Source organism: Phoxinus phoxinus (genome assembly GCF_949152265.1).
Source record: "Phoxinus phoxinus genome assembly, chromosome: 11".
In the NCBI taxonomy this organism is placed as follows: domain Eukaryota; kingdom Metazoa; phylum Chordata; class Actinopteri; order Cypriniformes; family Leuciscidae; genus Phoxinus; species Phoxinus phoxinus.
Window position 1 is genome coordinate 34862825 of NC_136886.1, and position 13360 is coordinate 34876184.

General features: G+C 39.5%; 1 protein-coding gene across 1 annotated transcript; it reads right to left on the minus strand.

Moving 5' to 3' along the window:
- On the minus strand, positions 1-12365 carry LOC307006935 (volume-regulated anion channel subunit LRRC8E). Its single transcript, XM_079628472.1, has 3 exons — positions 12237-12365; positions 11069-11243; positions 1-6250 (listed from the first exon to the last, which is right to left on the minus strand). Exons 2-3 carry the CDS (start codon positions 11207-11209, stop codon positions 3986-3988), a joined length of 2406 nt encoding a protein of 801 aa, XP_079484598.1. The 5' UTR covers positions 11210-11243; positions 12237-12365; the 3' UTR covers positions 1-3985.
- Between the last annotated feature and the right edge of the window lie 995 nt (positions 12366-13360).

Here is a 13360-nt window from a genome sequence, read left to right on the forward strand (position 1 = left end):
AAGATGTTGATTGTGCGTAGAAACAACATATTTTATGTTTATTGCAAAATATTCACATACATACAAACATTTAAAGTCCCCCTGTAGTCAATAATTGTATCCCTTAAAACTCATCTTTGATCATCAAAATTACATATTTATGCCTTAAAATAGCTTGAATGTAACTCGACACCCTTGCCTCATTTAGTATGTGCGGTTCTATGAATATGCAAATGAGCCCCGCCTCCACTCACTCACTCAGCTCAGAGATCCACTGGTTGACGATCACACGTTGATCTGATTGGTTACAAGTTTGTGACTCAGCAATGGTGTTGTCTTATTAATTTACACATGGTTTGTCTTAAAGCATATTGACAGGTACACCACATAGACACATAAACAACATTAAAAGCTGGATTTTCACCACAGGGAGACTTTAATAATAAATGATCTTATGGGAAAATAAATGGCATATTTATTTTCGGACCAGCTGTTGTGTTCTATTATTTTAACACCGTGTGTCTGCACATGAACATATAATAATTTTTGATAGATTTTCATTTTGAGAGACTTTCCTGCAAAGTTCAGCTCCAACTCTAATCGAACACACCTGCACCAGCTCATTAGAATACTCATCAACACTTGATAATTAATTACAGACAGGTGTGCTGTTCTCTGAACTCTCCAAGAACAGGACTGGGCTCCTGTCTAAACATGTGTCCGCAAATCTCATACTTCCCTATATATATATATATATGTATAAGGTGTATAAAACAACACAGTATGGGAATGTCTGAATTCACAGTACTCATAATATAGTAGGCAAAAAGTACCTGGATGACCTACTTCTTCCGGCGAGAGTCTGAAGTTTGCATATGATGGACACTACTATCCCATGAGGCCACGGGAGAGGATTTATGATTGGCAGTGAAGCGACGCTGGAAGGTCACATGATAATGACAACATGACAAATATGGTATGTCCGAATTTCATTCATACTACACACATTCATACTATATATGATCTACTTTTTAGCTGTTACAACGCATTCAAAATAAGTGGCAACTCAAGAGAGTGTGTGATTCGAGACGTGATGTCTGTCGAGTCCGACGGGTGAAAGTTCATTACTTCACGCCATAAACACAATGACTGTCACGGGACCCACCTTACGCTTGTATAACTCACACAAACAAACTTAATTGCTGTAAACGGCGAATTTCATTGAGTTTTGATCATTGCTCACATCATCAATGTCATCAAATAAATCAGCTATACTGTAAACCCTAATAAGTTCACAGAACTACACAAATTTGAGGCAATCAAAATTAAGTTAATAAACTCAAATTAAGTTAGCATGTAAGATTTTGTACAACACAAACATGTTAATTGCAATTTAATAAAATGTTGACTAACCTAACTCAAACAAACTAGATACTAAATTAAATTAATTAACATTTTAACCTTTTTTACAACTAGCTGTTAGCTAAACACAGTTGCATGTGCTAATATAACTAGCAAATAGATGATCACAATACATCTGCATGTACAAAACATGTCTTAAAAAACTTCAATATCCTCGCTCTCCAACACAACACAAACCCAACATAGCAGAGGATTAAACACTAACACATGTCGCATTATATTAATGCACAACACAAAATAACACTTTATTTCAACATTTATTCTCCTTATGCAGTCTAACGCAATCCATGCTAAAAACTCATTCAGTTTAAGTTCAGCGTAATACAATCAGTTATTCTCCCGGTTTCACAGACAAGGCTTAACCTAGTCCCAGACTAAAATGCACGTTTGAGCTGTTTTAAAGGCACACTATGCAATATTTGCACCTTAATATAACAGCTTCGAAGTCATTTCAATGGTAAACGAACTCGTAGTTGGGCGAATCATCCCGATAGCAAACTGGCAAAACCAGTCGACGAAAACCAGAACGACGTCACATACATCAACAACATATGAAGCAGCCTCTATGGAAGACACTAGCACGCATTTCAGACGTGAATCATGGCAGAGTTGACGACGAAAACGAAAACGTGAGTGGTATTTACGAAAGTAACGTTAAATACAAGTACTCCACAGCGACTCTAGAGGTCGCTGTTTGACAAAAACAAAAACTGCATAGTGTGCCTTTAACTAAAAGCAACTTTCACTGATATATATTTTAACTCAAAATGCACACCAGTAATGTTTTTTTTTCTAAGGCACGTTTATAAAAGCTAGGTGGGGTAAGCAATGTTTGAAAAACGCTGTTTGGAAGTTAGTCGGACTGACACACAAACAAACAACAATAATGTGTGTAGCCAATCAGCATTAGAGGTTAGAGAAAAGCTCAGAAGAGATAACTGGAAAATTAAGGGTTATGACTGGGCGAGAGCTTTAGGACCCGCATTCATATTGGAAAAGTTTTCCAAGCCTGAAGACAGACGCGGATGTTGCTTTGATTCGGGATCACACGTGAGTAACACTGGGTTTTAGAGTGTCATTGTGTGTCTGGAGCTGCTGTACTGTTGGCAAGTAACAACCAACTCTTGTTTGTAATTACTATTGTGTACTTTACGTAAAACATTTTAGTGCTTCCTTGTCATTAGTGCGCTTTATTATTTGTGACGCATTATTTTATAGTTGCGCTTCTGCTATGATAAACAGACATCCTCTCTTGGATTGCGTGCCAGCTAGTGAGAGTCGCACTGACGACTGCTAGTGAATGCAGTGTTTAGCGTCATTAGCCGCATTTAAATTGCGCAAATTGAAATTGCAAATTGAAAATACGCCCAATGGAAACAATTTCGCAAAAACTCCCATTGGAACTATACCATTATCCGGACCACTCGTGTGTCTTTTAGTCCCGTATAGTCCGTATAGTCATCCCTGATTGGTCTTAACCCCAGTGACGGGTAGGTTTAGGGGCGGGATTAGGGGTAGGCCATCGTATGATTGGTCTTAACCCCAGTGACGGGTAGGTTTAGGGGCGGGATTAGGGGTAGGCCATCGTGTAGTCCGGATAACCGTATAGTACCCTCCCATTTATCGCAAAAAAGTTTTTATGCTCGCATGAGGAGGTTTTTCAGGCAATTTGAAAAATAAATATTACGCAAAACTGCAATGGAAACAGTTTTTACGTATTTACAGTCGCCTGACGTAGAGGACGCGGTGTGTGTTTGGACAGAAGACGAGACGAGTTCTTTATTAAACTCATAAAAGACAAAATAATTACAGGAATACTGGATTCTAAACCTCAAAGAAACGCCACAATCAAGACCTCGAAGCAGAACTGAGAAACACAAACTCCTCATATGAGCCGCTCACAGTATAAGAGTCTTTCCTTGACGTTAATGATTGGATAACACACACACACACACACGTCTCCTTCCATTAATAATAATGGCCAGTGCGGCGGCTGGATATACATAAACCTACCAACGTCTGTCGCCATGATTTTTGGAATGACTTATCACGAGAAGAACAAAAATACGTTTTAATCGCATAACACCGGTTAATGGAAACGGCGTCATTTCGCAATAGTTTTTTATCGACATTTCGGAAAAAAATCGCGTTTTGGAAAAAATCTGTAATGGAAACGCATTGTTAGTGCACTCGACTCGCTTGCAGGGGGATCGGGTTCGAGGCCGACTCTGAGCAGGGCTGTCAGGATTGGAGTGTGAGTTTTGGAGGCGGAGCAATGAAGAGAGGGTGTGTTTATTTGGGTTGATTTCAAATATTAACAATGTCCAACAGCATTTTTGAAATACAGGTTACCCCACCTTTAAGTGACCTAATTGAAGTAAGGCCTAATCTTGAAGTAGGCTAAGCCCTGTCTGTGAAACTGGGCCATTGAGTTCACTTTTTTCTATCAAGTACTAAGAACTTTCAGTCATTTTTTGAGCGAAATTAACTCATTTCATTTGGTTAATTTCACTTCGGGTTCACAGTGTATGATTTATTCAAAGCATACTCCCATTAAAACTAAGAATGTGAGCCAGTGTTGTGATTATCTGTGCTTCAATCTGTCCTTCACGTCCGAAGGCAGCAGGTCCATCAGACTATCTTCCACTATCAGAGCAGCCAGTTTTAGTAGGAGACAGTCGGCGATTTCTACAGGCAAAGACTCGAGCCTGTTTCCCTTCAGCTCGAGCCGAACCAGCAGAGCCAGATTCCCAATCCGTGGGGACAAGGTGGAAATGCTGTTATTTCCCAACGCTAGGACCTTCAGCCTCTTGCAGGAAAAGAGCTCTTCAGGGAGACTCTCCAGAGAGTTGAAGGCCACCGAGAAGAACTGGAGACACTGTAGGACGCCGATCTCCGAGGGAAGAGATGTCAGCTGGTTGTGCGAGAGATCCAGATGTCGAAGTTTAGTGCAGTAACACAACCGAAGTGGAAGCTTGTGGATCTTATTCCAGCTGACGTCCAGCGTCTCCAGCGCGCGGAGTTTGCTAACGTGTTCTGGGATGTAGGAAATGTCATTATGCCAGAGTTTGAGGGTCGTCAAACGTCGGCAGTGCTGCAAACTCAAGATTTCTTCTACGGTGATGAGCCTGTTCTCTTTAAGGTCCAGCTCTTGGAGATGGGAAAGGCTAAAAACCGCGCTTGGGATTCGCTCAAGACAGCAGCCTGTTAGCTCCAAAGTGGCTAGGCTAACCAGCTTCTTTAGGCTGTTGAAAACCTGAAGCCTCGTTCCTTCATTGTGAACGCACAATCGCAAAAGCTGATTGGAAACGTCCACAATACTAGGTGGTATCTTGATCAGGTTGCTACGTAACGTTAGCACGCGCAGGTTTTTGAGCTCACGTAAAGGGTTGAGGGAAGGACTACGAGAGAGTTCGTTGCTTAAAGGGCCGCTTAAGTGAAGCTCTTCCATGTTTTGTAAGTTGTACATCCACTGGGGAACTTGATCCGGGCCTTCAAAGGTCAGACGCAGAACCTTTAGGTTCTCGCACAGGTGATTGAACGCCGGTAGCGGAAGCTTAGCCGGACTGTTGATCAACGACATCTCCTGTAAGGCCGCGAGCTGCGTTACACTTCCAGGCACCGTGACGTTGCTTATCATTTCCAGTTTGAGCGACTCTACTTCCGAAACCTCGAAGACGGTGTCCGGTAGACCTGGAAGCATGAACAAGTGTAGCTCCAACCTCTCGCTGGCGTTGCGCGACAGACGAGCGCGGAGTTTATCAACCGTCCACTCGTTGTTGAGGTTCATCTGCCGTAAACGGCACTCGCTCACCTCAGAGAGGAAGACGGCAAAGCGTTTGGAGTATAAGGCATCGTACTGGTCACTAAGGTGCAGGAGAAACGCAAAATCATTCTTAACATCCGGGATGTCGTTGATTCCCGTCTCCAAGCGCACCGCCTCAAAGGAATACTCTTTGAGTGGTCGATGAAAGAGCCAGTAAAGTGAATAAATGCACAGCAGTCCATAAACCCCGACTAAGCATATGTAGCAATATGCTAATTTGGAAAACAGATGTGCTTTGTTGTAGTTGCAGCAGAACGCCTCAAACCCGGTCAGATCTGGAGGCACCGAACACATCACCACAATCTGGATGTTCGGGACCAAAACGATACTATAAATAGTGATTAAAGCAAATTTAAAGACTTTGAGCACCGTTTGAAGAACGTACATGAGGTAAAGAAGATCCGCTTCTTCAACATGTGTCCGAAACTTCTTGACTCTTTCGAACAAGGCCTTGGCTTGCTCGCCCTCTTTTTTATCCAAGAGTGACGCGGCCGTTTCTGGCGATTTCTGATCCTTCACGGAAGATCGGATTAGAGACACCATGTCGTCGTCGTTGCCCGTGTCTGATTTGGTCATTGTATTCTTTCTCCATACGACCATTCTCTCTTCTCGCCTTTCTTCGGACACTTCGCTGATGGCTCTTGTGGTCCAGGGAGAGTCGAAGCATTTCCCCAGTATGATTACAAACATCTCGATCTTAGACGACGTCCCTGGGAACTTGAACCAGAAGCTGCTGGCCACCATAAAGATCATACTGTGGATGACGACGAGGTAAGGGAAGTATTTGCCATACCAGTGCACGGCACGTTCATAGCAGAAGTGGTTGACGAACTCGTACTGGTGGATATCGAGGCCGTTCTTCCTCCCGAACACCTCCACGATGTTTGGACTGAGATGTTTGGTGATGGCGAACTCCCACAGGCTCTCGTTCTCCTTGTGCTGCCGTATGTGATTGCAGTCCCTGTCTCCGTGAGAGAGACCCGTGAGCCGGTTCGGCAGGCAAGATATCTTGTCTTGCGTCAGCTGAGGAGAGATGAAGAGTGTCTAAGCATCAATGATGTCGATACACGAAACACTGAAATCATGGACATTTAACCCTCTGGCTCTTCGGTCATTTTTGACTGGAAAATTTTACGTTTATTTTTTACTTCATTGGAATGGTACGAAACTTGGTAAAGGTTTTGGCACTTGCTGTATGAACACACACACAAATCATGGACCGGATTCGAAAAGGTTAAATGGTCCTGTAAAAAATAGTCACACTTGTGCTCCTCGCGGTCAAAAACGAGCGCATTGGAAAGGAATGGGAGACGAATTTCCTCTAGTGGAAGCGTTTGGTACTGCAATCTCACTGAACGCTCATTTTTTGAGATATCAACCTCAAATTTGGAACACAACTTGTTTAGATTTATGGCTTTGATTTTCTAGCAGTTTTAGAGTAAAACATGATTTTGAATTTACATATTTCATATAAAAATTTAAAATAGTATTTTTGTTAATTTTTCATAACAATACACATATAAAAGTCTGTTACTTTTTTAAGTTAACATTTTAAAACTTTTTTCACTTCAGCAATAATCTGCCAAGTGTCGAAAGAGATTTCAAACTTACGTCTGTTGCTCTGAAGCATTCAGGATTTACCACAGTTTAAAGGGATACTCCACTCAATCGCTCTGGCGCGCGGTGACACTTTGATAGCGCTTAGCCCAGTTCATTCATTAGGGACCAAACGGAATAGCACTTGGGAGCACTTCGACTCGGTGCAGTAATATCATCACAGTAATATCATCAGGAGTGATGATATTACTGCGCCGAGTCGAAGTGCTTACATTAAAGCCATACATTAATGTCGTTAATTACATTAATGCCACGTTTTAATTTGTGTCACCATACTTGGTTGTGTAACTACTCGTGTAAATGTATTTAAATGGGGAAAACGTGGAGGTGTTTGGTCGCTACTACTGTAACTTCATCTCTGTTTGGTCCCTAATGAATTAACTGGGCTAAGCTAAGTGCTATCAAAGTGTCACCGCGCGCCAGAGCGATTAAGTGCACGCACTGAGACGAGAGAGCATCAACTCGTCTAAGTTAAAGTAACACTAGGTTACTTTTCTTTTTTTTGCTCTCGGGGTCCCCCTACAGTTGGGAAACAGTATTGTCCTCTACTACTGTCGTAAACTCTGTCATGCACGTGCATTTGTTGACAACCATGATAGCCCTGAACACTGTAGGAGTTCACATGCAGGTGTTCTGCTTGCGTCGCGTGTGAAATGTCTTCATCCAGGTACAGTGGCATATATTTCAGCATGTCATGATATGAATATAATTTCATGGGTTTTATTTTTTTTTCAAACGACAAATGATCGCGATGCTCACGTTTACAAGCCAGCGTCATTATAGTAGCCTAGTCTATTGGTTACCGTTTTACTGAATCTATATGATACTTCAATGCAATGTTTGAGTGGTAGATATAATAACCATATCGTCAATATTATAATATCAAGCTACCATAGATGAATCTGCAAATTTTACAAATCGATTTGCATTAGGCTATAGCTTGAGGCAAGACAAATAAACAAATATCACAGACATGTTAGGTATCCTAAAATATTATTTTGTAGCCATCTTATATATTTACTTGCAAGAATGTAGCCCCTACCAAACTTGTACACGCCCTTTAGACATAGGCTTTCATTTGATATTTGAAAGTCCGCATCGGTCGAGCATAGGGTTGCCACCTTTGATTTGTGAAAAACCGGGACACTCAGATTATTATTATTTGTTGGGGTCTGAGTTGTAGGTTGTAAATAGTATTTTCTTTGACACTGGTGGCTCATCCGACTTTGTTGTGTTATCCTCATAGACAGTGGTTATCCTCCTCGTCCGTCTCTCCCCATTTCACACAATAGATGTAAATAGACAGTTTTTAAAAAGCTAGCTAGCCTAGCAACTAAAGTCACACTGTATCATCTTGGATGTGAGTTGATGCGCGCGCGCGACCGACCTACCGACAGCACAGGCAGTTGCTAGGCGATAAGTTGAGCTTCCAATCAAATAAAAGTAAACGCCTGGCATTGGCCAATCCACTGTTTTACCCGTTTTTACCATGGTTTTTACCCGTTTACGGACACAGGATTGGATGTACTGTACACAACTATGAAGAAAACACAGTAACAGTAGACGGAAACGGTTTAATTTGAAACCAGGAAATTCTACTTTAGAAGTAGCCTACATTTTCACAAAAAAACGGGACAATTCGTGTCCCGGGAAAGAATATGAATTTTCTGGGACTGTCGCTCAAAAAAGAGAATAATCCCTGGAAAACCGGGACGGGTGGCATCAGGCACCCCTCCTCCTCCTTCAGCTCACGCCAGCGAGAAACAATGTTGATCCTCGTTCTGCCTTTAATACGATCACTTTCTCGTTTCCTCTTGTTGCTTTCCTCCGACAAAACCTTTGCTTTCTTGCTTTTCTGTGCTGCTTCGGCCATGACTATAACATTTGGCAAACAAACGCTAGTTTGGCTCGCACGTCCGATTTTAAGGAAGTGGGGGTGGTGGTGGAAGTGACATATATGCCGTAAAGCAGTCGAATTTTGTAGTTCTCTTTGTTCGCCGGTTACTACCCGAAACCCGAAGTTTAAAAGTACGATTAAAAACGCTACATACCCCGTCAGGCTATGGCAGACATGTCATTCAACCTATTGTAAGTTGATGTACCATCACAAGAGACTTGGAAATATATTATTAAGGTTGAAAAGTTACCTGGTGCTGCTTTAAAGGAATAACATAGTTTAATATGAAAAACAGTGGAGTATTACTGAAACTGGAAATAAAAATTTCAGGTCTATGCTCAAAAAATCCCCTAAAATATTAAATAAAGAATATTATCCAACTAAAATATAGTACATTTATTTCATTACCAAAAAAAAAGAAGAAAGAACCGCACCAGAGGAAAGATCAGGAGCCGTTGTAAACACACCTCACAGGGTTTATCTAATCAGCAAACGCTCTTGTCTAATCGCGTCTCTTTATTGCACACACTCCTGATCAGAAGCTTCGTGCACATTCACGTGCCACTGGTTATTTGTGGATTTTAAATGCAGCTTCCCAAATGCAGAGGAACTAAGTATTTTTTACCTTTGATAATGAAGTTCCACCACTTCTGTAGAGCAAATCTCATCAGCGCTACCGACTCATGACCCCATTTATAATCCAAAATACTGTGTTTACATGCAGAACCGGGAACATGTTGAGTGTCCAACACCACTGAAGAGTTTTAACATACACATATTACAAAAATGTTGACTTTTCAAAGGAATAATTCACCCCAAAATAAGCCATATGTCTTCATGTAGCATTTGTGAATGTAATCGATTTGAAAGCTGTGGTGGAGGGAATAATGTAAGTTGTTCCTCACACAAAACATCATATGACTTCTTAATAAAGTGCATGAGTCACATGGACGAATGTTATTATACTTTTATGATGGTGTTTGTTTTGGAGGCGCAGTAAAAATCACAGTCCTCTATCAATGAATGGAAAAAGCAGCTCAAAGACTCTTTAAAACGGCTCCTGTCGTGTTCAAGAAGAGGAACTGACATGAGGACGAGGAAATCATGACATTTCATTTTGATGTGAACTTTCTTTTTAGATCGTGAATAATATCATGAGCACACCGAGAGTTTGAATCATCATATCTGAATTCTTAGTAAATCTGACGTAACAACGATATCACATGATCGCTTGCTTCATGGAGGACACTTAATATTCAACAGTATTATTGATCTCCTGCAAATAAATTAACTAAATTAATAACTTTTTTACAACAAAAATGAACCATCACTGAACTTAAGCTGGACTTTTCTTCTAGAAACAAACTGTTGCATTATTTTCCTGTTATCTCTGTAAAGCTGCTTTGAAACACTCTGTATTGTAAAAAGCGCTTTATAAATAAAGTTGACTAAACTTAACTTCAGCTACGCAATAAAAAAGCTAACTGCAACTTTTTATCTCACAATTCAGACTTTATAACTCGCAATTGCGAGATCTTCCCCCGGTTTCACAGACAAGGCTTAAGTCTATAGTCCCAGACGTTTCTAAGCCACGTTTATTAAAGCTACTTAAATGTCCTAATTAAACTGAGGCCTAATCCTGGCTTAATCGAAGCCTTGTCTGTGACACCAGGCCTAAACCTCACAATCAGAATTGTGAGAACCTTTTTATTGCAAGAAATAAAGTCAGAATTGAGAGATGTATGCCCGGTTTCACAGACAAGGCTTGAGATTGAGATTGAGATGCATTATTGAGCCGTCTGAACTGAAAGAAACTTGCACTGATCGATCTTAAATATATCAGTGCCATTGTTTGTCTCAAGATGCATTCCAGTAATGTTTTTTTTTTTTTTTTTCTTCTTCTTCAATGCATGTTTATAAAAGTTCATATCTCGCAATTTTGGGGAAAATAAATTTAGAACACAAGAATTGCAAGAAAAAATTGGGAATTACTTTTTATTTTTTATTGCAAGAAATAGTCAGAATTGTGAAATTTAAAGGTCATATCTTGCAATTTTGACTTATCAGATTTTTTTTTATTTTTTTTATTCGGAATTGCAAGAAAAATGTCAGAATTATGAGATAAAAAGTTGCAATTACTTTTTTATTTTTATTGCAAGAAATAAAGTCAGATCTGTGAAATTTGAAGTTCATATCTCGCAATTTTGACACTTTTTTTTTTAGACCTCGGAACTGCAAGAAAAAAAATATATAAAAAAGGTTGCAATTACTTTTAAAGTTTTTACCAAGCTTCCATGACATCATGTTGCGAGCTGAAGATGCCGTACCTGAACCGTGCAGCCGAACACGCCGATCATGAGCATGGCGATGCCCAGATACTCCGACAGGACGTCCCACCAGGGCTTCAGGACCCGGAACTGCGGGTTCTGCTCCGACACGATGTTCCTGAACTCATTCACAGGGATCATCTTCACACCGACCCCGGAGAGAGAGGGTTCAGCTCTGAGTGTCAGAACATCAAACATAAGGGTTACACTCTACAATACAACCTTATAGTTAACATGCACTAAGAATACTTCTACAGCATTTATTAATGTTAGTTAATAATAATTTCAACATTTACTAATACAGGTGAAACTGGAAATATTTGAATATGGTGCAAAAGTTCATTTATTTCAGTAATTCAACTTAAAAAGTGAAACTAATATATTATATAGACTCATTACATGCAAAGTGAGATATTTCAAGCCTTTATTTGTTATAATTGTGATGATTATGGCTTACAGCTTATGAAAACCTTTTCACAATATTCTAATTTTGAATTTGGGGTTTTCATAAGCTGTAAAACAATCACAATTATAACAAATAAAGGCTTGAAATATCTCACTTTGCATGTAATGAGTCTCTATAATATATTAGTTTCACCTTTTAAGTTGAATTACTGAAATAACTTTTGCACCATATTCTAATTTTTCGATTTCATCTGTAAATTATTAAAATCAAGGTTGTAATTGTTGACATTAGTTAATACACCGTGAACTAACACGAACAAACAAGGAACATCTGTATTTTTATTAACTAACGTTAACAAAGATTAATAAACATAATGTATTGCTCATTCATTGTTAGTTCATGTTAGTTAATACTATAACTAATTAACCTTACTGTAAAGTGTTACCAAAGTATAATCCCGTAACTTAAAATAATGAAGTTGAGCAAACCTGATCAGTCACGACACGTATATACAGTATAATTATCCCCGCATATAATAATTATATAATTATAATAATCCAACTTCCCCGAAACACTGTCAGTCAACATCTCAGAAACAAGCTTTGTGTCTCTCAGGTTTAATGTGACTTCATCTCAAGCACAATCTGTTCATGATACACACACAGCTGATGTCCGGCATGTTCAGCTATTCTTGTAGTTTCGTTCACAAGTGTGTAAATGATAATAATAATAAAAAGTCGATTTGAGAAAAGCCCAACTCACCTGCGCGAATGAAGCGAAGCGCGCGTGTTTCAGCAGCACGTGCACGAGTGTGTGTGTGTCTCAGCAGCACATGCACGAGTGTGTGTGTTTCATCTCTCGGCCCGAAACACACTCTGTCCTTCAGCTAGAGGACTTCCACAAGTTTCTCTCAGGGTTTGTTTGAGGGCGTTCAGGCGTTCAGGCGCCTCCCAGAACGGGTTTCTTCATGAGAACGCAATGAGTCAGAGACGAGACGGCCTGTCAACAGCAACACTCATTATGAACAGCCATGCAACACATTCATATTCATATTCAGCATTCATATTTCAACGTCTGATTGACGTTCCGTTGTGAAATGTAAACGGCGCGCGCGAACTGTCGTCAGATTAAACAAGCAACTGAAAATATACAGTATCTGTACAGGTTTGGCGCCAAATCTCCTCTAATATAGTGAAATATCATGACAACCGACATTTATATTAATATATATGCTACTCTGCGTGCAATAACATAATCATGTAGTTTAAAAAATAAATAAAAGTATTATGTAGATATTTTATGTGTAACCATTTTTTTATGTCTATTATATTTGTCTTTATTAATTATTACACTTTTTTATTTTTGCATTGTCGCTTTTTAATGCTATTGTGTATATATGCTACTCTGCGTGCAATAGGGATCTTCGCCGTGACGTCACGACGCGCTCTGGTATAAATAATAACATAGATAATATCGTTTTTTTTATTAAAAGTATTATTTAGATGTTTTATGTGTAATCATTTTTTTACTATTTATGTCTTTATTACTAATTATTAGTTTTTATTTTTGCATTGTCTAGTTTTTTAATGCTATTGTGTATATGCTACTCTGCCTGCAATAACATGGATCATATCGTTTTATTTTTAAATTAAAAGTATTTAGACGTTTTATGTGTAACAGTCAGGGGCGTAGAATTTAGTAGGGACGCTAGGGACGTGTCCCTACCAATATCCAGTGACATTGATATATATCCCTAGCAATAATTTCGATCAAAACTATATAATGATGTCCCCGTCCCCACCCATATCAAAATCAAACCTATGCCACTGGTAACAGTTGTTTACTATGTATGTCTTTTTTTAAACTAATTATTACTGTTTTTATTT

What these genes read in the sequence shown, in the direction of transcription:
- LOC307006935 (XM_079628472.1), bottom strand. Translation starts at nt 11,209, where the DNA reads ATGATCCCTGTGAATGAGTTCAGGAACATCGTGTCGGAGCAGAACCCG. An exon ending in TGTTCGGCTGCACGGTTCAG is followed by an intron (nt 6,251 to 11,068) that starts GTACGGCATCTT and finishes ATCTCTCCTCAG; the next exon opens with CTGACGCAAGACAAGATATC.